Here is a 24582-nt window from a genome sequence, read left to right on the forward strand (position 1 = left end):
AGAAAGAAAGAAAGAAAGAAAGAAAGAAAGAAAGAAAGAAAGAAAGAGAAAGAGAAAGAGAAAGAAAGAAAGAATTACTGTCAGTTTAGGGGTGCCTGGGTGGCTTAGTCAGTTAAGTGTTTGACTTTCGCTCAGGTCATGATCTTATGCTTCGTGGGTTCGAGCCCCATGTGGGTTCTGTGCTGTCCACCCAGAGCCTGGAACCTACTCTTGATTCTGTATCTCCCTCTCTTTCTGCCCCTCCCCTGCTCACGCTCTGGTCTCTCTCTCTCAAAAAGAAACATTTAAAAAATTAAAAAAAAATTATTGTCAGTTTATGTTCCCACCACAGTATATTATGAATATTCCCATTTTGTAGTTCCTTCAACATTACTGCATATTAAAATAAAAAAAAACCACTTTTGTTGTTTATTTTCTGATAATGAAAGAATTATAACTTATTGTTGAAATGTCAAATACAGAAAAAGATACACACTGTCTCTATCATACACTCACAAACACACGCGTGTAGTTCTCCATTCAGCAGCACCGACATTTTGGTGTATCCTTAGTGCATTTTTCTTTTCTAATCATCTGTGTAGCCATTGCATTTTGGCTGCGGGTTGCTGGAACGGACGTGGAATGGCAGAGGCGCCGCGTTACTTGTGCGTAGCTTCCTCTCTCATCAGCTTGTGCTTATTCTTCAGCGGCACTGGTGTCATCTTTGCTCTTTCTAGGTTGGTTGGTTTGTTTTTAAATATTTGAGAAATGTGGTTGGAAAGGAACAATGGAACAGCAGGAGGAGGGGAGGATAGTTAAATAAAGGCTGGAAAAATTCCATTCTTGAGAAGCTGACAGACATGCCTGAGAAGTTTGATATACGTGAAGGAGCAGAATGAAACTAGAGTAAGAATACTTTGTCACTCAGGAAGAGTGCTCATTCAAAAACAAGTCGAAGTGTTACCGCAGGCAAACGATTTCCTGTGATCATGAAGGTACTCGCCTATGTTTTCCTGAAGTTTTGCTGTTTCACCTTTTGTATTTTTTTAACCATAAAAAAAAATTTTTTTTAATGTTTATACATTTTAGATAGAAAGCAAGAGCGAGAGCGAGAAAGAGAGAGGGAGAGCGAGCAGGGGAGGGGCAAAGAGAGAGGGAGACACAGAATCTGAAGCAGGCTCCAGGCTCCACGCTGTCAGCACAGAGTCCAATGCAGGGCTCGAATTCACGAACCGCGAGATCATGACCTGAGCTGAAGTTGGATGCCTAACTGACTGAGCCACCCAGGGACCCCTAACCATTTTTTTTTTTTAATTTTTTTTTCAACGTTTATTTATTTTTGGGACAGAGAGAGACAGAGCATGAACGGGGGAGGGGCAGAGAGAGAGGGAGACACAGAATCGGAAACAGGCTCCAGGCTCTGAGCCATCAGCCCAGAGCCTGACGCGGGGCTCGAACTCCCGGACCGCGAGATCGTGACCTGGCTGAAGTCGGACGCCCAACCGACTGCGCCACCCAGGCGCCCCTAACCATTTTTTTTAAAGTAAGTTCTGTACCTAACATGGGGCTTGAGCTCGTGACCCAGAGATCAAGAGTCATATGCTCCTCTGACTGAGCCAGCCAGTACCTCACTTTTTGTATTTAAGTCTGTTTTTTGTATATGGTGTGAAGAGGGGTCAGTTAGAAAACTAAGTTTTAGAAGATACCATTTACAATTTCATCGAAAAGCATTGAACACGTAGAATAAATCTAAAGAAAGATGTATAAAAAAGGGGAAAGATCTATAAAAACTCACCATGGAAACTACAAAGGGTTGCTGAAGGAATTTGACTTAAGTAAATGCACTTAAGTAAATATGTCAGTTTTCCCCAGATTGATCTAAAGATTCAGTGCTGTTCCAAGGAAAGGCTCAGCAAGTGTGTTGTGTGTGTGTGTAAATTGAGAATTGAGAAATTGATTCCAGAATTTATGAGAATGGAAAGAACCAAGAATAGTGAAAACAAAGTGTTTTCAAATCATGGTTTGTGGACTCCTGAGTGTCCCTTAGACCCTTTCAGGGGTTTTGTGAAATCAAAACTATTTTATAACAATAGTAAGATGTTATTCACCTTTTCACTGTTTTAGTCTTGCAAAAGCAGTGGTGGGCAAACTTCGTGTGAATCGCACCAGTGGCACTAAATTGTGCTAGAGTCATCGCTGTATTCTTCACCTCTGTGAATTTGCAATAAAACAAACAATAACCAAAATGACAAGTTCCACTTAAGAATGTTCTTGACAAGGGGCGCATGGGTGGCTCAGTCAGTTAAGCTTCCAAATTTTGATTTCAGTCCAGGTCATGATCTCACAGTTCATGGGATTGAGCTCCGTGTTGGGCTCTGGGCTGACAGTGTGGGACCTACTTGGGGCTCTCTCTCTCCCTCTCTCTATGTTCCTCCCCCACTTGCGTGCTCTCTCTCCCTCCCTCCCTCCCTCTCTCTCTCTCTCTCTGTCTCTCTGTCTCAAGATAAGTAAAATAAACATTTAAACAACAACAAAAAGAATGCTCTTGACAAAATGGTACAATTTATTATTTTAATAAATCTGAATCCCTCATGTCCTAAAACAAAACTGAAAAATTAACACATCAGATTAACCATTGTGCAGCGTAGAGGATCTAGTTCACTGCCATTCAGTATAGTGACGATGCTGTGTAACCATCACTGTTTCAATGGTTTAACTACCATTAAATGTCTCTTTAACATTCTGCCTCATGAAATGGGAAATACATGTAAATCACTTCTGTCATGTTTGAAAGTGTGATAGTTATCTTGAGAAAAAAAAAATCTCATGACAGTCTTTGAAATGTAAGCCAAACTACCTGCTTTTTCCTAGAGTGCCGTTATTACTTGCAGTAACCACTGAAAGACAAACTGTGGTTATTTAGACACAAGTGGTTGATGGATGCCTTTTGAAAATGAAATAAACCTGAAAATCTAGCTGTTAACACATTGAAGAGATAGGCAAAAATGAAAAGAGTGCCACTGTTCTCGTGAAAAGTTTTTTGTTTTGGAAAAGACAGTAGTTGTTCATAACAAGTATTTGCTAATGTTCATTTTTATTTTAAATAAATTAGTAAATGTTAGTAAATTAGTAAATTTTTCTCACTTTGAATTTCTAACATGGTAAATATTGATTGATGTAACTCACAGAGGCAAATGTTCTTTGAGGTCCTCAATGATTTTTAGTAACGTAAAGTGATCTTGAGATCAGAAGGTTTGAGAACCATTGACAAAGTCAGTCTTGAACAAAAACTGTTAGAGATTTATATCAATCGATATTAAGACATTTGTATAGTTACAGTAATTAAAGCAAGATGGTATTAATAAGTGGATTGAGAAATAAGTGGAACAGAATGGAAAAGTCAGAACAGACCCACATATATAATACAACTTGATATTTGAAGGAACCACTGCAACGAGAAGTCTTTTCAGGAAATGGTGCTAAGTCATTTGGGTGATTACAGGGGAAAATAAACGAAGGCTTCTCTTTTTCTTTCTTTCTCTACTTTTTTTTTTTTTTTTTTTTTTTAGATTTTATATCTTTAATTTTTTGAGAGAGAAAGAGAGCATCCTCACTCTCCAAGCAGGGGAGGGACAGAGGGAGAGAGAGAATCTTAACCAGGCTCCACGCCCAGTGGGGAGCCCTACTTGGAGCTCGATCTCACCACCACGAGATCATGACCCAAGCCAAAATCAAGAGTCGGTTGGAGGCTCAACTGACTGGGCCACCCAGGTGCCCCTGCCCTTGCTATTTTTGTGACCAAATAAGGGTTTTGTTTCTTACCATTTGGATTTGCTGACTATATCCCCATTTTGTTCTTTACCATGTTCCATTCTCCCTCATATTTCTTGTGAATTGATAACTAGATATAGAGATGTGGTTCTATACACATGATGCATAATTGGTTTGGTATTGAATTTGGGGTTGAAATTTATTTTCCATCAAAACTTTGAAGGAATTACCCTACTGTCCTCAAATGTCTATTGTCACCGAACAGTAGTTTTATATCCAAACTTTCATATTACCTATTTTTTCCCTTCTCTTAAATCTTCTTTGAATTCTCTTACCAATAGATGAAAAATGTAATTCTCTCATTGTATCCAGAAGTTTCAGTGATGCCTCAGTATTGAGGATATTTGGTAGACCATTTTAATTGGATGATACTGGTCTTCCTTCATAGCTGGGAAATCTTTATTTATTTATTTTTTTAATGTTTATTTATTTTGAGAGAGAGATAGAGAAAGAGAATGCAAACAGGGAAGGGGCAGAGAGAGGAGGAGGGAGAAACCTAAGCAGGCTCTGTGCCATCAGCAGAGCCCGACTTGGAACTCAGTCTCATGAACAGTGAGCTCATGACCTGAGCCAAAATCACGAGTTGGCTACTAAACTGACTGAGCCACCCAGGTACCCCTGGGAATTGTTTTCCTAACATTTCTTTCAAAACTTTTTTTCTTTCTAGTACTTAAATTGCTTATGTGTTAGCTCTCCTGGAGTTCTTGGTTTACTGTCTTTTCTCATATTTTCTGTTTTTGGTTCTAAGCTAAATCTTTGACTTTCATCTCCTAGCACATCTGACATTTTAACATTGCCAAGTATATTTTAAAATTTCAGAGGCTTGGGGCTCCTGGGTGGCTTGGCTGGTTGAACGCCGACTTCAGCTCAGGTCATGATCTCGCAGTCTGTGAGTTGGAGCCCTGTGTCGGGTTCTGTGCTGATAGCTCAGAGCCTGGAGTCTGCTTTGGATTCTGTGTCTCCCCCTCTCTCTGTCTCTCCTCTCTCACTCATTCTCTCTCTCTCTCTCTCTCTCTCTCTCTCTCTCAAAAATAAACATAAAAAATGTTTTTTTAATTTCAGAGGCTCAAACTATGGAAAGAGCCCAAATGTCCATTTTTCCGATGAATGGATGGGCTTTGCCTGTCATTTAATTCATTATTATTCTGTTGAGACTCTAAAAATACTACCTTTCTTCCCCGTTAGAATGTTGGGGTGCCTGGGTGGCTCAGTCGGTTGAGCGTCTGACTCTTGATATCAACTCTTGATATTGGCTCAGGTCAAGATCTCAGGGTCTTGGGATCGAGTCCCACCCATGTCCCACCCACACTGAGCATGGAGCCTGCTTGGGAGTCTCTGCCCCCCTACTCAAAATAAATAAGTAAACTTTTACAAAAAAAGAATGCTGTTAAACTTTTCTCAATTAGGTCACTGAATAAATAACACTTTATAGTACTGGGATTTGTGCCTTTGTGTCTATTTGTGAAATGGAGTTATCAAACTGGGAAATGCAGAGTGACTCTGATAAGTTTATTCACCATTGAAAAAGACCTTTCCATCCAATTTTTTTTAAGGTTTATTTATTTTTGAGAGAGAGCGAGAGCAAGCACAAGCATGGGAGGGTCAGAGAGAAGGGGACAGAGGAGCCATAGTAGGTTCTGTGCTGACAGCAGCGAGCCTGATGAGAGGCTCAAACTCCCGAACCACAGGATCATGACCTGAGGTGAAGCTGGGTGCTCAACTGACTGAGCCACCCAGGTGCCCCATCCACTTTCAGAAGCTGGAATTTGAAATTTTTTTTTTTATTCATGTTTTACCTAGAACAAATAGTGTTTGAAGGTAGAACTTTTCTTTTAGGTGGTTATACATATCAGAGACTAATAAATGAACAATAATTGCCTATCTATAAGCAGAGTTGTTTTTATTTTTATTTATTAAAAAAATTTTTTTAACGTTTATTTAAAAAAAATTTTTTTTTAACGTTTATTTATTTTTGAGACAGAGAGAGACAGAGCATGAACAGGGGAGGGGCAGAGAAAGAGGGAGACAAAGAATCTGAAACAGGCTCCAGGCTCTGAGCGGTCAGCACAGAGCCCGACATGGGACTCGAACTCACGGACCGTGAGATCATGACCTGAGCCAAAGTCGGACGCTTAACCGACCGAGCCACCCAGGTGCCCCAACGTTTATTTATTTTTGATACAGAGAGAGACAGAGCATGAATGGGGGAGGGTCAGAGAGAGAGAGGGAGACACAGAATCCGAAGCAGGCTCCAGGCTCTGAGCTGTCAGCACAGAGCCCAACGCGGGGCTCGGACTCATGGACCGCGAGATCATGACCTGAGCCGAAGTCGGACGCTTAACCGACTGAGCCACCCAGGCGCCCCCAGAGTTGTTTTTTAAACAAAAGAGTATTTCAGGAGTGCAAAGCTATAGGTAATAGATTAGAGTTTATGGGAGTAGATGGGTTTAGGAATTGGTATGGTTGGGGATAGTATATCCATATATGGTTTGAAGGAGTGCTGGGAGTAACCTGGTATCCAAAGGTAATGGATAATAGAGCAGATTTTTTTTGTGGTTGTTCTCGGGATCACAAGAAAATTGATCAGCCCCCTCCTTTTGAAGATGTAAACATTGGTTCGAAGAACAAATATTGTTAAAATGTCTGTACTACCCAAAGCAGTGTACAGATTTGATGCAGTCTCTATTAAAATACCAACAATATTTTTCACAGAACTAGAACACACAATCCTAAAATTTGTATGGAACCACAAAAGACTTCTAATAGGCAAAGCAGTCTTAAAAAAGAATAACAAAACTGGAGGTATCATAATTCCAGGCTTCAAGTTATATTACAAAGTGGTCATACTTAAAACAGTATGGTACTGGCATAAAAAGATAGACACAAAGATCAGTGGAACAGAATAGAAAACCCAGAAATAAACCCACAGTTATATGGCCAATTAATCTTTGACAAAGGAGGAGTGAATATACAATGGTAAAAAGACAATCTGTTCAACAAATGCTGTTGGGAAAATTGGGCAGCTAACTATGTGCAAAAGAATGAAACTGGGCCACGTTCTTTCTCCATACACAAAAATAAACTCAAAATGGATTAGAGATCTGAATATGAGACCAGAAACCATAAAAATCCTTGAAGAGAGCATAGGCAGTAATTTCTCTGTCATCAGCTGTACAACATGTTTCTAGATATGTCTCTTGAGGGAAGGGTAATACAAGGCAAAAATAAACTATAGGGCTACATCAAAATAAAAAGCTTCTGTACAGTGAAGGAAAAAATCAACAAAACCAAAAGGCAGCTTACTGAATGGGAGAGGATATTTGCAAATGACATATCTGATAAAGGGTTAGGATCTAAAATATATAAATAACTTATACAGCTCAACACCCAAAAAACAGATAATGCACATTAAAAAATGAGCAGAAGATCTGAGGAGACATTTCTCCAAAGAAGGCATATAGATGGTCAACAGACACATGAAAAGATGCTCAACATCACTCATCATCAGGGAAATGAAAATTGGAACTACAATGAGATAACACCTCACACCTGTCAGAGTGGCTAAAATCAAAAACTCAAGAATCAACAAGTGTAGGTGAGGATGTGGAGACAAAGGAATTCTCTTGCACTGTTGGTGGGAATGCAAACTGATGCACCAACTCTGGAAAACGGTATGGAAATTTCTCAAACAATTAAAAATAGAATTACACTATGGTCTAGTAATCTCACTACTGGGCATTTTCCCAAAAATAAAAAAAAAAAAAAACTAATTCAAAGGGATATGTGCACTCCTTTGTTTATTGCAGCATTATTATTGTTGTTATTATTTTAGAAAGAGAGAGAGTGGGGGAGAAGGGCAGAGGGAGAGAGAGAATATTAAGCAGGCTCCCTGCTCAGTGTGGAGCATGATATGGGGCTTGATTGCACAACCTTAGCTGAAATCAGAGTTGGACGGACACTCAACTGACTGAGCCACTTAGACGCACCACAGCATTATTTACAATAACCAAACTGGAAGCATCTCAAGTATCCACTGATAGATGAATGGATAAAAAAGATGTCACACACACACACACACACACACACACACACACACACACACACACGAGTATGAATCAGCCATAAAAAAGAACGAAACCTTGCCATTTGCAGCAACATGGATAGAGCTAGAGAATATAATGCTAAATGAAATAAGTCAGTCAGAGAAAGACAAATACCATACATGATCTCACTCATAGGTAGAATTTAAGGAACAAAACAAGCAAAAAAAAAAAAAAGAGAGAGAAACCGACAGACTCTTAACTGTAGATAACAAACTGATGGGTACCATAGGAGAGGTGGGTAGGAGAATGAGGGAAATATGTGATGGAGATTAAAGCATACACTTAATCGTAATGATAAACGTGGGGCACCTGGGTGGCTCAGTCAGTTAGACATCGGACTGTTGATTTTGGCTCAGGTCATGATCTCATGGTTGTGAGATTGAGCCGTATGTCAGGCTCTGTGCTGAGCATGGAGCCTGCTTGGGACTCTCTCACTCTCTCTCTCTCTCCCTCCCTCCCTCTCTCTCTCTCTCTCTGCCTTTCTCTTTCTCTCAAAATACACATTTAAAAAATCATAACGAGGGATGTCTGGGTGACCTAGTCATGTGTCCAACTTCATCTCAGGTCATGATTTCACGTTTGTGGGTTCAAGCCCCGCATCAGGCTCTCTGCTGATAGCTCAGAGCCTGGAGCCTGCTGCAGATTCTGTGTCTCCCTCTCTCTGCCCCTCTCCTACTTAGTGCTCTGTCTCTGTCTTTCAAAAATAAATGTTAATTTTTTTTAAATAATAAAAAATATATTCAAAGTTTAAACATTGAGGAGGGGGGCGCCTGGGTGGCGCAGTCGGTTAAGCGTCCGACTTCAACCAGGTCACGATCTCATGGTCCGTGAGTTCGAGCCCCGCGTCGGGCTCTGGGCTGATGGCTCAGAGCCTGGAGCCTGTTTCCGATTCTGTGTCTCCCTCTCTCTCTGCCCCTCGCCCGTTCATGCTCTGTCTCTGTCTGTCCCAAAAATAAATAAACGTTGAAAAAAAAAATTAAAAAAAAAAACAAAAAACATTGAGGAGGGATATGTGATATATTGACATGGTTCAAAATCAAAATCTGGGATACACAATAAAGTGTCTCACTCCTATACAGTCCCCTGGCCCATCGCTGTTTCTAGAATCTTACGTATGCTTCCAGAAACAATTCATGCATATAGAAGCAAAGAAGTGTGTATGTTTGTGTCTGTAGTAAATCATGGAATAAATTGTGATGCTATTCTATGTTGTGAGCATGCTATAATGACTCCTGTATGAGTCGTGTCTTTCCATAGTGCAGCTTTATTCAGTCACGGCAAGGTAAACACAATTGTAAAGCAGGTTTAGGATTCCAAACTCAGTGACATTTCACTATGTGTTCAACTTGCCTTAGTACAGGGCACACTGAGCAAAGCACAATACGAAGTCACACAGCAAGCAAGATACAGTTAGAGATAAGAAGTTAACGAACCAAATGCAAAGTCAGTCTGTGAGTGTGTAGTTGAGATCAGACCTCGGTCCCATCCAGGTCAGCTCTTGGTGCTTACTGTGTATTATGTTCATTCAACCTGTGGAGCATCTCTGTTAGGGTCACAGATCAGTCAGGCATAGCCTTCGGGAGTTGCCTTTTTAATGTGGTCAGATCATGGAAGGCTCAGCATCTGGAGAGTCTGACAGCTTGCTGCGAAGTCCTTCCTTTTTAAAGAGTTTTAGTTGGGCACCTGGGTGGTTCAGTCCATTAAGCCTCTGACTTCAGCTCAGGTCATGATTTCGCAGATCAGGAGTTTGAGCCCCCACATCTGGCTGATAGCAGAGAGCCTGCTTGGGATCCTCTGTCTCCCTCGGTGTCCCTCCTCCACTTGCTCTCTCTCTAAAATATAATAAATAAACATTAGGAAAACACAGTTTAGTCAGTCTTGGGCCTTTGCAGGTTTCTTCTTGTTACCAGCTCTTAGTTCTTCCAGACTCTCTTGGCTTTGCTCTGGTTATCAGTTTTGGATGCCATCAGCCTGTGGTGGTTTCAGTGATAATCTGGTCTTAGCTGTAACACCCTTGGCTGCTTGTGTCACTGCTTGACATAAGTCACTGTTTATCTTGAGTGACTCCATCTTGCTTTCTACATTGTGCTTTTTTTTTTCAGAGGGAGAGAGAGAGAGAGAGAGAGAGAGAGAGAGAGGCTTGCAACTGAGTGAGGGGCAGAGGGATAGAGAGAGAGAGAAGTAGGGCTCACTTGAAACGGGTCTCATGCTCACTGGATTCGGGCCTCAAGCTTACCCGAAGCGGGGCTCTTGCTCCAATGTTGGACTCGAACTCACAAACGGAGAGATCATGACCTGAGCTTAAGTCAGATGCTTAACGACTAAGCGATCCAGGTGCCCTATACATTGTGCTTTTTAAATGAAATATCTTGGGCATAATTCCATATCAGATAATAAGGATCTGCTTCATCTTTTCTATAGTTGTTTCATATGTCTAATTTATTTAATCCTAATTAATAGATACTTGGTTCATTTTAGCTTTTTGCTGTTAAAATAATACTGCAAAGAATAAACTTTGGCATAGGTCCCTTCACATGTGTGTGATTGGGTGAAGATGTACAAAACAAGTCATATCAAGTAAAATAGATGAAAATCTCCTAATTATATTTTCTGGATTTTGTATTCATTCATATTTCTGTGTTGATCAAAACAGGGAGATTCAAGTAAAAGGATTTGTAATTTGTAAATTTAGGTCTGTTGAGGCCTTTTTTGTCATATTCCCGGAAAACAAAAATTTTTTGTGGGGGCGACTGTGTGGCTCAGTTGGTTGAGTGTCCAACTTTTGATGTCAGCTCAGGCCATGAACCCAGGGTCACAGGTTTAAGCCCCGTGTTGGGTTCTGCACTGAGCCTGGAGCCTGCTTGGGATTCTCTCTCCCCCTCTCGCTCTGTCCCCCTGTTGCTCATTCTCTCTTTCAAATTAAAAAAAAATCTTTTTTTCAGTGTTAATTTATTTTTAAGAGATAAGGAGACACAGAATATGAAGCAGGCTCCAGGCTCTGAGTTGTCAGCACAGAGCCTGAGGCAGGGCTTGAATTCATGAACTGTGAATCATGACCTCATCGGAAATGTGATGCTTAATCAACTGAGCCACCCAGGCTCCCTCCCCCACCCCCCCCCCCCCCGCAAATTTTTTTAAGTAAGCTCTACACCTGATGTGGGTTTGAACTCATGATCCCACATGCTTTACTGACTAAGCCAGCCAGGCAACTTGAGAAAACAATTATTTTTAAATGTTTATTTTTTTTGAGATAGAGCAAACGGGAGGGGCAGAGAGAGAGGTTCACAGAGGATCTGAAGCTGACTGCAGAGAGCCTTAAATTTAGTGACTTAAATTCACGAGCACCAACTGCGAGAACTTGACTTGAGTAGGATGCTTAACTGAGCCACCCAGGCACCCCGAGAAAACAATTTTTAAAAGACTTAGGTTTATTGAAAAATAGTAATGCCAACTTTTATTTTTAATTTCTTTTTATTTATTTATTTTTTTTTGAGAGAGAGGGTGCAAGTGATGGAAGGTCAGGGGAAGAGAGGAGAGAGAAGTGGGTCTCGTTTTTTACCCGAAGCGGGCTCCAGTTTACTCTCTGTGGGACTTGAGCTCGCGAACTGTGAGATCATGACCTCAGCCGAAGTCAGATGCTTAACAACTGAGCCACCCAAGTACCTGCTAACTTTTTTTTTTTTTTTTTAAATTTTCAACGTTTATTTATTTTTGGAACAGAGAGAGACAGAGCATGAACGGGCGAGGGGCAGAGAGAGAGGGAGACACAGAATCAGAAACAGGCTCCAGTCTCCGAGCCATCAGCCCAGAGCCTGACGCAGGGCTCGAACTCACGGACCGCAAGATCGTGACCTGGCTGAAGTCGGACGCTTAACCGACTGCGCCACCCAGGCGCCCCCTGCTAACTTTTAATTATATAATGAAATAGCACTCCACTTGAATTAACAGACTCTTTTCAGTTTAGCTGTTAATGTTAACTCATTCGGAATCTAAAAAAATTTCTAATAAGGAAGTTTTCTTCCTGTACATTTTATTATGCCAGTATTTTAAGATGTTAGATTTTTTGCAATTTTATTGCTATTTGTAAACAATTTGAATTAGTGAAAATGATACTATTGAAGAGTACAAGTAGTGTTGCTTAAGAAACTAACATAAGGAAGTTAATTAGTGTGAGTAAACTCATAGGATTGCTTAGTGGAAGGATGTGAGAAAAAAATACAGTGAAGAGAAAAATCGTATTACAGTTTAACATTCTTTTTAATGTGTATTTATTGGGGAGGTGGGTGGGGAGGTGGAGGGGCAGAGAGAGAGAGGAAGACACGGAATCCGAAGCAGGCTCCAGGCTCTGAGCTGTCAGCACAGAGCCCAACGCCGGACCTGAGCGGAAGTCAGAAGCTTCACCGGATAAGTCGCCCCACAGTTTAACATTTTATTTTTATTTTATTTATTTATTTATTTATTTTTAAAAAATTTTTTTAACGTTTATTTATTTTTGAGACAGAGAGAGACAGAGCATGAACAGGGGAGGGGCAGAGAGAGAGGGAGACAGAGAATCGGAAGCAGGCTCCAGGCTCTGAGCTGTCAGCACAGAGCCCGACGCGGGGCTCGAACTCACAAACCACGAGATCATGACCTGAGCCGAAGTCGGACGCTTAACTGACCGAGCCACCCAGGCACCCCCACAGTTTAACATTTTAAAGCCCATGTGTTTAGCACACTTTCTCTTGAATGTTGTCTTTGTATGGGAAAATCTTTACTTTGAAAGGATCATTTTATCCTCTGTGGGTTGAAGTGTTTCTTTCTCCGACCAGAGTCCCAGTGCAGAAAAGCATATATTCTACGTGTTATCCTGCATGGTTGTGGAAGGGCCTTGGTAATCAAAACAGTTTGTCATCCTGTCCCAGGGAAGAGGATCTTCCTAATAACTACTGCCTTCTTTTGGACATTCCACTTTGTCCTAGCTATAAAAGGGAAAAGTGGCACCAAGAGAAGGATTTTTTCACCCTTGAATTCCTTTTTTGTAGTTTGTTTCATATTTGTTATCAAATCTCCAGAATCATGCCAAAGCTTTGTTGCTTTGGCATTCTCTACGTACCACAGACAGAATAGAATGAGTTTTTCAAAACACTATGTGTCACTTTTCTTTGCAGAATCATCTTTGTTTTTGTTTTTGGCCTTCTTTAGTTTTTATTTCTTAACATCTGTTAAAGAAGTATTAGAAAATGTATCTTTAAATAGAAGTATTTGAAGGATTCCAGATTTCTTTCTCTGTTTTTGTCCTTTTTATAGTCTGAAGATCCATAAAATCATATTCTTTCACTTATATCACTTCTATGACACAGTCCTTATGTGTTTGTTATTAAGGTATAGTTAGCCCATGGTTCATCAGTTCTATAAGGCAGACCAGTGATTCTCAACAAGGGACAGTTTTGTCTCCTGGGGACCATTCATTAAAGTCTGGGAAGATTTGGTTGTCTCAGCTACGTGTGGGGGAGCTACTGTTACCCAGTTGGCAGAGGCCAGTGATGCTGCTAACACCGTACGTGCATGGGACAGCCCCCCACAGCAAAGAATTACCTGGCTTCACGTGTTAATAATGCCAAGGTCGAGGGACGCCTGCATGGCTCGTTTGGTTAAGCATCTGACTCTTTGCAGCTCAGGTCATGGTCTCATGGGTCTGGCTCCCTGCTTGGGGTTCTCTGTGCCTCCCCTGTGTGTGCATGCTCTCTCTCTCTCTCTCTCTCTCTCTCTCTCTCTCTGTCTCTCAAAACAAATAAATAAACATAAAAAAAAAAATAGTGCCAAGGTTTAGAAAACCTAATATAGAGTCATGGTAAATAATCTTTGCTTCCTTGGTATATATATTATGTATATAAATTTATGCACTTCATTTAATTAGGATCCCCCCTGTTACTTTAAATTTAAATAGTATTTTTTTTTTAAGATTTATGTTAGAGTTTTTAAAATGTTTATTCATTTTTGAGAGAGAGAGTGCAAGCAGGGGTGGGGCAGAGAGAGACTGGGATGGCGCGGGGGGGGGGGGGGGGGGACAGAGGATCCAAAGCAGGCTCTACACCAACAGTAGTGTGCCTGACACAGGGCTGGAGCCCACGAACCTCGAGATCATTACCTGAGCCAAAGTCGGACGCTTTACTGAGTGAGCATCCAGGCGCCCCTAAATTGTATTTTTAAAAATCAAACATGTATATAGCTGTGTAATAATATCCAAAGCAGTTATAAGCAGAGTCCCCCCAACATAGTCATTTTCCTGCATTTATACCTCTCTTACACTGCTTACTCTTACTTTTTCAATTGTAGAAATTTCTGCTTTCTCTTCTCTATTTCCTTTCCCTCATGTTTCCAATATATCACAATTTTTCTTTAACTTAATAATCAGTCTTTGTATTTTACGAACATGTAAGGATTCCGCACATATTCTTTCTTGTACAGCCTTTTGTTTTCCTTGGACTTAATAATTGTTCTGCCTTTGTTTTCCTTCTTCTTTATTCTTTTAGTAAGATATATACCCAATGTGGGACTCGAACTCATGACTCTGATACCAAGAATCACATGCTCTACTGACTGAGACAGCCGGGTGCCCCTTTTGCCTTTCCTTTCAATTAGTCTTCTAAAATGTAAAAAATTCTTAGTCCTTGCTTATCTTGAAAATGTTTTCTACACTTAGCTGCTGATTTTTTTAGGCATTAAATTTTGATTTGGGAATCCTTTCATTCAGAATTTTGAATCTCCTTTTGTCCTATTTTACAGTATTGCTGTTGTGAAATATCATTTTCTGAAAGCATTTTGGATCTTTAAACTTCATTTTTTAAAAATTTGGATTAAATACTGTTTAAAACTGTCTGTTCGCTGAATTTCCAATCACAGAACTTAGCATTGTTTTCAATATGAGAAAATGTTCAGAATCCAGAACAACTGTAAGACTCATAAGGCCATTGAGAAAATGCCTTTCTATCATGAAAAACTATTGTCTTTCATTGAACAAGGAAAGTTTAGTCAGACTCTGCATCTGTAGTAGGGGTTTTTCAAGTTCATTATGCCTAACAATCACCGGGTGATGCTTGTTTTTCCATGTACTTTCCTTGATCCCTCCCTGAGATCTTTGGATTCAGTAAATCTGACTAAGGATCACCTGGTGATTCTTCCTAACCACGAGGATTTCTCGATCCCTCCCCAAGATGTTCGGCTTCAATAAATCTGGTGTGACACTAAGAAATTTTCATTTTCCTAAGCAGGGACCCTGGTGGTCCTGCACCATTATTCTACAAGCTGGAGTGGTATGGAACCGAAAGTCTTTAGGCACTGGGGAAATGGATGCTAATTTAAACTTCTTCTTTCATGTATACAAATAGGTAGCATCTTTAAATAAATCTGTAACCTGGGTGCGCCTTTTGCATGTGGTTTTTGAATCTGTGGGAGTATACTGAACATCCTCTTAAGCAGATAGGCTGATCAGAACCTGCCATTAAACACAGGATTGCGTTGTGTCATAATTATTTATTCACATGTCTCTCTGTCCCAACACCCTGCCCAGTTTCTGAAGCAAACAGAGTATGTTTTTAAAACCTTTTTCAGGGGCGCCTGGGTGGCGCAGTCGGTTAAGCGTCCGACTTCAGCCAGGTCACGATCTCGCGGTCCGTGAGTTCGAGCCCCGCGTCGGGCTCTGGGCTGATGGCTCAGAGCCCGGAGCCTGTTTCCGATTCTGTGTCTCCCTCTCTCTCTGCCCCTCCCCCGTTCATGCTCTGTCTCTCTCTGTCCCAAAAATAAATAAACGTTGAAAAAAAAAATTAAAAAAAAAAACAAAAAACCTTTTTCAGTGAAAAATTCTGTGTTACTGTATATAGTTGCTTGTAGAAAAGTAACATAAATAATTACACAGGCCTAGAGTGATTTTTCTTCGTATTAAGGTCTTTGATGTGTTTTATGTTTATATCGTCATGTTTGGGTATCTTTGTTCTTTATGGACTAAAGTATGGTGGAAGAGCACAATTAGGGTCATTGCTTGAGATTCAGCATAAATCAGTTGGGTTATCTATATTCACCGTTTGATAATAGTTCCTTTAGTTTGGGGTTAGCTTAAAATTCATCCTATTTCTTTTTCTGTGAGCCAAGATTTGTTCAGCATAAAGGAAGCCAGCTCTTTACATCTCTTTTTAAGCTACCTTTATCAACAACTCTTGGCGTGGTAGTACATCTGTTAATTACATATTCATATTTACTTCATAAAATAATTCTGACTCAACTTCCTGCTTTGTTAGCTGTTAGTATATGTATTTGAATATTTTAAGTGTCAGATTTTCATTTTCCTTTTAAAAAATTTTTTAATGTTTATTTGTTTTTGAGAGAAAGAGACTGAGCATGAGCAGGGGAGGGGCAGAGAGTGAGGGAGACCCACAGACTCCTAAAGAAGGCTCCGGGCTCTGAGCTGTTGGCACAGAGCCTGAGGTGGGTCTCAAACTCATGAACTACGAGATCATGACCTGAGCCGAAGTCGGATGCTTAACCCACTGAGCCACCCAGGTGCCCCTCAGATTTTCATTTTTAATTTGGGAGAAAAATACATAGCTGCGGTAAAGAAAACTTACAGATGTGGGGCGCCTGGGTGGCGCAGTCGGTTAAGCGTCCGACTTCAGCCAGGTCACGATCTCGCGGTCCGTGAGTTCGAGCCCCGCGTCGGGCTCTGGGCTGATGGCTCAGAGCCTGGAGCCTGCTTCCGATTCTGTGTCTCCCTCTCTCTCTGCCCCTCCCCCGTTCATGCTCTGTCTCTGTCTGTCCCAAAAATAAATAAACGTTGAAAAAAAAAATTAAAAAAAAAAAAAAAAGAAAACTTACAGATGAAAAATCATGCATTATTTTTTTCATCTTTGCATAAAAGCTACATTAACCCAAATAACTTGTATTTTAGGTTGGCTGGGTATCCTCGTGATTTTGCAGTCCTGTTGTATCTCTAAAAGAGTACATAACCAGTGTTTTCTTATCTCCTAATATAAATATGAAAATAGTGGTTTGATGATTCAGTTTAAATCCTCTTGTCATTTCAGACAGTATGGAAGAAACTCTTAAGTAGGCTGTATTGTTTGTGTAAATTCTCAGTGTCTGTTAACCCTTGAAATTCAAGTGACTGTTGAAGAAAGTGGTATCTATTAAGATGACATTCAGCTTTTGCTCCTCTGCACTTAAAAAAAAAACAGTGGCTTTAGAGACCTTTAAAAAACAAGATTTTATTTCTTCTAGGTAATTAAGTATTAAATGTTAGAAATACTGCTTTGTCAGCTGTTGCAGAGGCAAAAAAAAAAAAACCTAGACGAAACCTATTTTTGGAAACCCACTTATGCACATTGCATGTGTTAGGAGCACACCCACAGGTCACCGAAGTTCTTCTGTGACAGCTGTAGATGTGCAAACCTCAGCGGAGCAATTTCCCTGCGCATTATTCTGTCCTTTCCACGAGCATGTCAGGTAATTGTTGACTGTGAGTGTTGTTATATGCTCCGAAGTAATGTTAATTTTTCTGCTTCAGTAATTTGCATGAATAAAATATAGTAGAAAAACCAAAAACCCTTATAACTCTCGCTAAGTTAGAGATTTGAGAAGATAATATGGAAATAACACATGTTCTCAGAAGTCTTTTGAAGTTATATTAACTATAGATGATTACCAGAAAAAGATGTTTTTATGAGGGTTAAACTTTTTTAAATTTAAGGAATATACATCTGGAAAATGCTTGGTAAACTGTAATTTTTGACCTTTGTGTTAGTGTTTTTTACATTTTATTTTGCTTTTGGTAATCTTTTCCTTTGAATTGTTTTTCACTCTGGTGTTCCAACAGCCTGCTCTTTTAGCTTCCCATTCAATGTATATGTGACGATTTGTTTTTGCTTGTTATTTTGTGGGGAGCAAGAAGTGACTTTTGTTTACAAAATCAAATAACATTATGGCATTTAAACAATATTTTGTGAGTCCTAACCAATTATCTGCAACTTGAATTGTCTACCAAATTTCTCCTGTTAAATTCGTAGGTCTACAGAATTTTTCAAGATAGTGAGGATAATTGAAAACGAATTTGTAATAAATGCCTCTACTTGGATAACTTCAATTTTTCTCAAGTCTGGACAAGACTGTTTTTTGTTTTTTTAATAGCCATTCGTTTTCAAACTCACACCAAGGGCTGTGATCAAAGGTAAATGCCATCAGACTTCAAGGTCTTTGAATCTGTAGGTCTTTATTTTGCCCCCTACTTTATAGCAGTGTATTTAAATTTTAACTAGGCTTTAGAGCAAGGTCAATAAAGGTAAGCTAGTTAATCCTGATGAATGTATATTATTTTTAGGTCCTCATATGCAGTGGCTACTTAAAAAAAAACCCGAAGATTATTTAGGTACTGGTTTGCATGGTGAAGTCTTTGTCTAAAGACTCCTTGTATAAAATCACCTCATATTAACTTTTTATAGATTCAGAAACTCACTTTTAATACGAAGGTTTCATTGTACTCCTTTTATTTTTCTGTAATAATTAGAAAATACCCGTGAAGTGTTTTATGTCATAAAATTTACTGCCTAACAACAGTTCCTTCCACAGGTTAGCCTCGCAGTAAATGCCTACAAAAACAGTCTTATTTTTTATGTTCTACGACACCAGGATTGTAAAGCGAGTCTAAGTGTATACATTTACGTATATTTGTAACTGCCATCTAGTTTCTTAATAGTAACTTTACATTCTGAATATTCCTGACTTTGTATATGTCATCGATGTGAAGGTGAGGTGGCCTTTCTGACATTCATTCACTTTTTCCCTTTTTCAACAGGGGAAAATGCAGTGTTGCCCTTCTGAATGAGACAGAGTCAGTATTGTCATATCTTGATAAAGAGGTAATTCACAATTGCACTTATTTTATGTTTTTTTCCCCCTTGATTTCACATGAAGCCCATACCTTTAAATGTATTTCTTCTGTACCAAACTATTGCACCGGGAGAGCAGCATTATATAAAAGTGTAATGACCAGAATACTTTTGGATAATTTTATTTTTCTGGTTAACTGAGAGAAGAGTTGGCAAAAACTTCTGTGCCGTCTTTTTTAAGCTGGTAATGAAAGGCTTTATAAGGTATGATGATGTAGTTGGTAGCAGTAGAAATATTTTTGGCTTTATGAAATAAGTGACTTTTGTGTACTCAATCCTCCTCCCTGTTTTTTGTTTTTGTTGTTGTTTAAGTAAAGAGTTTTTATTTTAGGCTTTTTCCAGATGAGATCCTAGCACTGGTGGTCTGCTTTCTTTCCTAGAATCTCAATAAACTTTGTCAACTACAAGTGTTTCCTTCTGTGAACTTCAACAAGAGACATTTTAAACCTATTTTCACAAGTTGGGTGAGAACATATACTTCATTAGAAGGAGGAAATTCCTGTAAACAGAACATTCCACAATGAGAAAATTTTTACTGTTGACATTTTAAGATTTAACCTTTATAGTTGCATGATGTTTTTGTTTTCCCAAATCTTTATGTATGTATGTATGTATGTATGTATGTATGTATGTATGTGTGTGTTTAAAGAATTAAAGGGATATATTAAAAAAATTTTTTTAATGTTTTTTCAATATTTATTTTTGAGAGACAGAGCATGAGCGGGGAAGGGGCAGAGAGAGAGGGAGACACAGAATCGGAAGCAGGCTGCAGGCTTTGAGCTGTCAGCACAGAGCCCGACGCGGGGCTCGCACCCACGGACTGTGAGATCATGACCTGAGCCAAAGTTGAACGCTTAACCGACTGAGCCACCCAGGCGCCCCCCCCCCCCCAAAATTTTTATTATACTTAAAAGTGTTGTCCCTGAAAGGATTGATGCAGACATGTGGAACTACTGTACGTTAGAAAATTGAACAGAGAAAACTAAGAGGAGGTAAATGTTCAAGGCAGAAAAAAGGTTGATAGTCTTTATAACTTACTCTTGTGAAATTTAGAAAAGAAGGTAATAGTGTTTGTTGTCAGTCAACATGTGGAAAATAATATGGATAAAGAGAATGCTCAGGTGTTACCATTAGTTCATAGAAGCAGGAATAAAAGGAGGAAACATGAGTATGTTTCAGTTTATTTTACTGGTGTATTTGGCTGTTAAGACGGTGTAATTTTTTTAAAAACGTGGTATTTTTGCTGAACTCAGGAACCTGAGATCAAGACCTGAGCTGAGATCAAAAGTCGATACTTAACCAACTGAGCCACCCAGGCACCCCTTAAAGGACAGCTTTCTAATCACAATGTTTTCCTTTTAGAAAAATTAACATTACCTTTTACATTTTAAGCGATTTCCCATATTGGCACATGTAAATTTAAGGAGTCTTAAGCAACTTTTGTGGCCCTAAGTAAGAATTTCATTTTATTCTGCTGTATAGTATGGCAAAATCCCATTTTTCTAGAATACTATACTAACCTGTTTTACACAATAAAAGTGACCAGAAGTATGTGTACCTTGAAAGCCCATACTGTGCCAACGGCAGCAGCGTCAGTCACCCTAGTAACATTCTTTGTTGCTCCTGTCTTACAAAACAAACAATTCTGATTACATATTGATCTCCCTCCATCAGCCTATTGAGCAGGTTGGTTTATATATTCTGCAGATTTTTTTTCTTTTCCCCAGGTAGACTTTTTTTTATATGCATAAATTGTCATATTGTTGTGTTTGATTCTTTAGTCTTTTCTTCTGACCGTGACCCATGCAGAAGAATTCTGAATGGATGGTATCGCCTTGTCTGTTTCTCTCCTTTCCCTTTATCACAGTCTGTAACGAGAAAGCTTTACAATCTGGTAGATTATCTCTTATTTGTAGCTTGCTCGGCACGGTCATGGTAAAGTGCTGATGGTAGGAGCAGACCCCTCCAGCATATAATGCAGAGAGTTGTATAGTAGATAACCCTCAGAATCATAGCAGGAAGCAGGGACAAGACCTTTTAAGACCTTCAGTAGTGATACAGAATTCAGCAAAGACCTGGTAGCCTGGTCATTTTATCCATTAGACACAGTAACTAGGGCCTTTTTGCGTTTTAAAGAACCTTGGAAAGTTGGTGGGTGTGCCGGTGGTGGTAGGTAGTTACGTTTATATGCCTATTTATATATAAATATGAATGTTTCAGAATTCAAAGGAGAACTGCAGAATTGGAATTAATAGATGCTCCATGAAATAATGCAATGTGACATTTTAATTAGGAAACTGTATGTAAGCTCAGCTCTTCTAAACTTTAATGTGAAATGTGTATCCATTTGAGTATGTTGATGAAATGTGGGTGGACACTCCAGAAGTAAGGGCGCCTTGTGTCCTCGTTGTTTGGTGTGGGCTTTAGAGATTTAAATGATTGCTTGATTCAGGTGTCTTACCTTTGACTTAGAGCTTAGCTTTGCTAGCTCAGAATCTGTTTTAGAGCAGTTCATTGGTTTTCTTTTAGACTAAAACAACAAAACTTTATAATCTACCTTTATTGTTTGCTATTTGTTTTTGCTTGATTTAATTTTACACTGTTTTACATGATGACCCTAACATTGTTCTCTTCTTCAAGATTTATGAATTTATTCACCAAAAGGAAATTTTATATACTCTCTGAAGTTTTATGATTTCATTATCATGACATGGGCCTCATTGCTTTATAAAAAGTAGAAGGAGTTGAGCTTACCTAGATATTTTCTGTCATTTTTTCTCAGGATACCTTTTTCTATTCATTGGTCTACGACCCTTCAGTGAAAACACTATTAGCTGACAAAGGTGAAATCAGAGTGGGACCTAGATATCAAGCAGACATTCCAGAAATGCTCTTAGAAGGTATGTTTTCCTTTGGGTTTCAAGTCCTATGAAAACAAATATGTCTTGAAACTCAAATATTCTTTTCCTCATATGGGAGAAACGTCTTTTGGGCTAAAGTTTAAGAGTTACAAGTTCTTCTCCTTGTAGAAATACAACAAATAACAACAGAAAATAATTTATTTGATCAATTGTTTGATTTTTATTTTACATTTTTGTGAGTTTTCTGGCTGTGTTTTCCTTTTAAATGCAACTTCTAGAATGTTCGTATCGTTGAACTTGTATCTTCATGTGATATGTACATGCCTTGAAATCCTGAATGCTCCTAAATCATCTAACTGAGGTGCCTGGAATCTAGTGAACAGTTATGTTTTGGTGGGGATTTGGGCTAATCTGGGTAGTTATGTACTGGAGAGATTCAGAGCTTTGCATTTCAAAAATATCTTCCTAACAAGACAAATTTTTCTTTCTCCTGTTAAAACTGTACACTCAAACCTTTATTTTCTGATTTCAAAAGTAAACATTCTTAACATTAAAAAATGAAACACAGAAATGTATAATGTAGGAAATGAACACCATCTGCTCTCCTTCATTCCAAACCCATATTTAATCACTATGGTCGTTTCTGGTGTGTTTATTTGGTTCACGCTGGCTTACCCTCCGTCCAGGAAGGGTCCACATGCAGTGCCATGTTGCATATGTTACTCTGCAACTGCTTTCTTCAGTTAACCGCATAACTTTAGTACTTTTCCCTATGAGTACAGTGAGTTTTATTCTTTTCACTAACTGTGCAGGTCTTAAATTTGCATGGATGTACTATAATTCCCTCTTCCAGCCCCCTATTGGTAGACTTTTAGGCATTTATGTTTTCGATGTTACAAATTGATGCTGCTAGAAAAGCTATACCTACATATTTTTTTCAAGCATAACTTCTTGGAAGTGAAATGGTATATACATTTTACATATTGAAAATGCTCCTTTGCTCTTCAAAACAACTATTACTATATTATGAAAGAACCAGGTGCTTTCACCAACACTGATTATGAGGAATTTTTTCACCCTTCATTTTTTAGCCACATTTTGATATATAATTGTCTTAGAGTTTTTTGTTTTGTTTTAAAATTGAAATTATGCTTGCCCTAGTTATCTTTAGCCTTTAAATTTCTTGGGCTTTTTCTTTTTTCTTTCTTTTTTTTTATTTTTTTAATGTTTATTTATTTTTGAGAGAGCATGAGTGGGGGAGGGACACAGACACACACACACACACACACACACACACACACACACACACACACAGAATCTGAAGCTGGTTCCAGACTCCGAGCTCCGAGCTGTCAGCACGGAGCCTGACACGGGGCTCGAACTCACAGACCATGAGATAATGACCTGAGCTGAAGTTGGATGTCTAGCCGACTGAGCCACCCAGGCACCCCTTTCTTTCTTTCTCTCTCTCTCTTTTTTTTTTTTTTTCTTAAACTGTAAAATTTATTTATTTTGAGAGAGAGCTCACATGAGAGCAGGGAAGGGGCAGAAAGAGTAAAGAGAGAATCCCGAGCAGACTCGGTGCTGTCAGCACAGAGCCTGGCTCAGGGCTTGATCACACAGCTATGAGATCATGACGTGAACCAAAATCAAGATCCGGACGCCCCACTGACTGAGCCACCCAGGCACACTCTTTTTCAGAGAGAGAGAGAGAGAGAGGGAGAGGGAGAGGGAGAGGGAGAGAACGCACATGCAAGCCGGAGAAGGGCAGAGGGAGGGGGGAGAGAAAATCTTAACCAGGCTCCAAGTTGATCACGGAGCCCACTATGGTGCTCAGTCCCACAACCGTGAGATCATGACCCAAGCTGAAATCAAGAGTCGGACACCGAATGGACTGAGCCACCCAGGTGCTCCATCTTGTGCTTTTTCTACTTGGTTGTTATCTTTTTATGCATTGGCAAGAATTACTTGACTACTAAAGGTAAGCAAACACAGAAGTATTTACCTTGTCTATAAGGATTATAAACCTCTCCCCCACAGACCTAATTATTTGATTAAAAATTTTTAATAGTGACTTTAAATTTAAATATATTTTATTTTTTATCATACAAAAGTTTGGGATTTCTTAGTCTTTTCCTTTAAGGTCTTTACGATTTACGTTACTCACCAAAAGGCCTTCACTTTTTGTTTTTGCCCACTGATTATTAAAACATACAAGTACTGCCAGGGGTGCCTGGCTGGCTCAGTTGGAGGAGCATATGACTATTGATCTCGGGGTCGTGAGTTCAAGCCCCATGTTGGGTGTAGAGATTACTAAAATAAACTTTTTTTTAAATGTTTATTTTTGAGAGAGAGCAATAGTGCAAGTAGAGGAGGGCCAGAGAGAGGGAGGGACAGAGGATCTGAAGTGGGCCCTGCATTGATAGCAGTGAGCCCAATGCGGAGCTTGAACTCTCGAACGGTGAGATCATGACCTGAGCTGAAGTTGGACACTTACCGGACTGAACCACCCAGGCACCCCAACCTAAACTTTTATAAAAACATAGGAGTTCTTCCATATGTTCTTCTCTCTCTTTACCTTGTCATACTTCTAAGAAAATGTATGCAGAAGAGTTAAATCAATAGATACTCAAGATAGAGTGTGAGAATTGTACACGTTGGTGTCCGTGGTGGCTGTGAATAATGCCAGGCTACAGTCATCTGTGTTTTCCTGAACTTAAGTGCCAGGAAAAGTCAGTCAATAAAGATTAAGCTTGAAGAACAGAACGCCATGTCTGCACTCACCTGTGTTTGGAAATGATTTTGAACAGATTGAGAGTAGTGAATCAGTTTATTATAGGTTGAGAGATTGCATTCATTGATGTTCTCATCTGTGCAAATCAGTTTATCTTC

General features: G+C 39.4%; 1 protein-coding gene across 8 annotated transcripts in view; it reads left to right on the top strand.

Moving 5' to 3' along the window:
• MTA3 (metastasis associated 1 family member 3) overlaps window positions 1-24582 on the top strand; it is a 221566-nt gene that overhangs the window by 108583 nt on the left and 88401 nt on the right. For 7 of the 8 annotated variants that reach the window (XR_005797288.1, XM_040496630.1, XM_040496628.1 and 4 more), the window contains exons 5-6: window positions 18736-18799; window positions 21612-21729. Coding sequence is in view for 7 of the 8 variants with exons in the window: in XM_040496630.1 (XP_040352564.1) it covers window positions 18736-18799; window positions 21612-21729 (182 nt within the window). In the remaining variant the exon portion in view is untranslated. Of the gene's footprint in view, window positions 1-17247; window positions 17391-18735; window positions 18800-21611; window positions 21730-24582 lie in introns of those variants that run through there. The other variant, XM_040496634.1, reaches the window with a different exon arrangement.

Source organism: Herpailurus yagouaroundi, unplaced genomic scaffold (genome assembly GCF_014898765.1).
Source record: "Herpailurus yagouaroundi ecotype Mexico unplaced genomic scaffold, PumYag 188, whole genome shotgun sequence".
Classification (NCBI taxonomy): domain Eukaryota; kingdom Metazoa; phylum Chordata; class Mammalia; order Carnivora; family Felidae; genus Herpailurus; species Herpailurus yagouaroundi.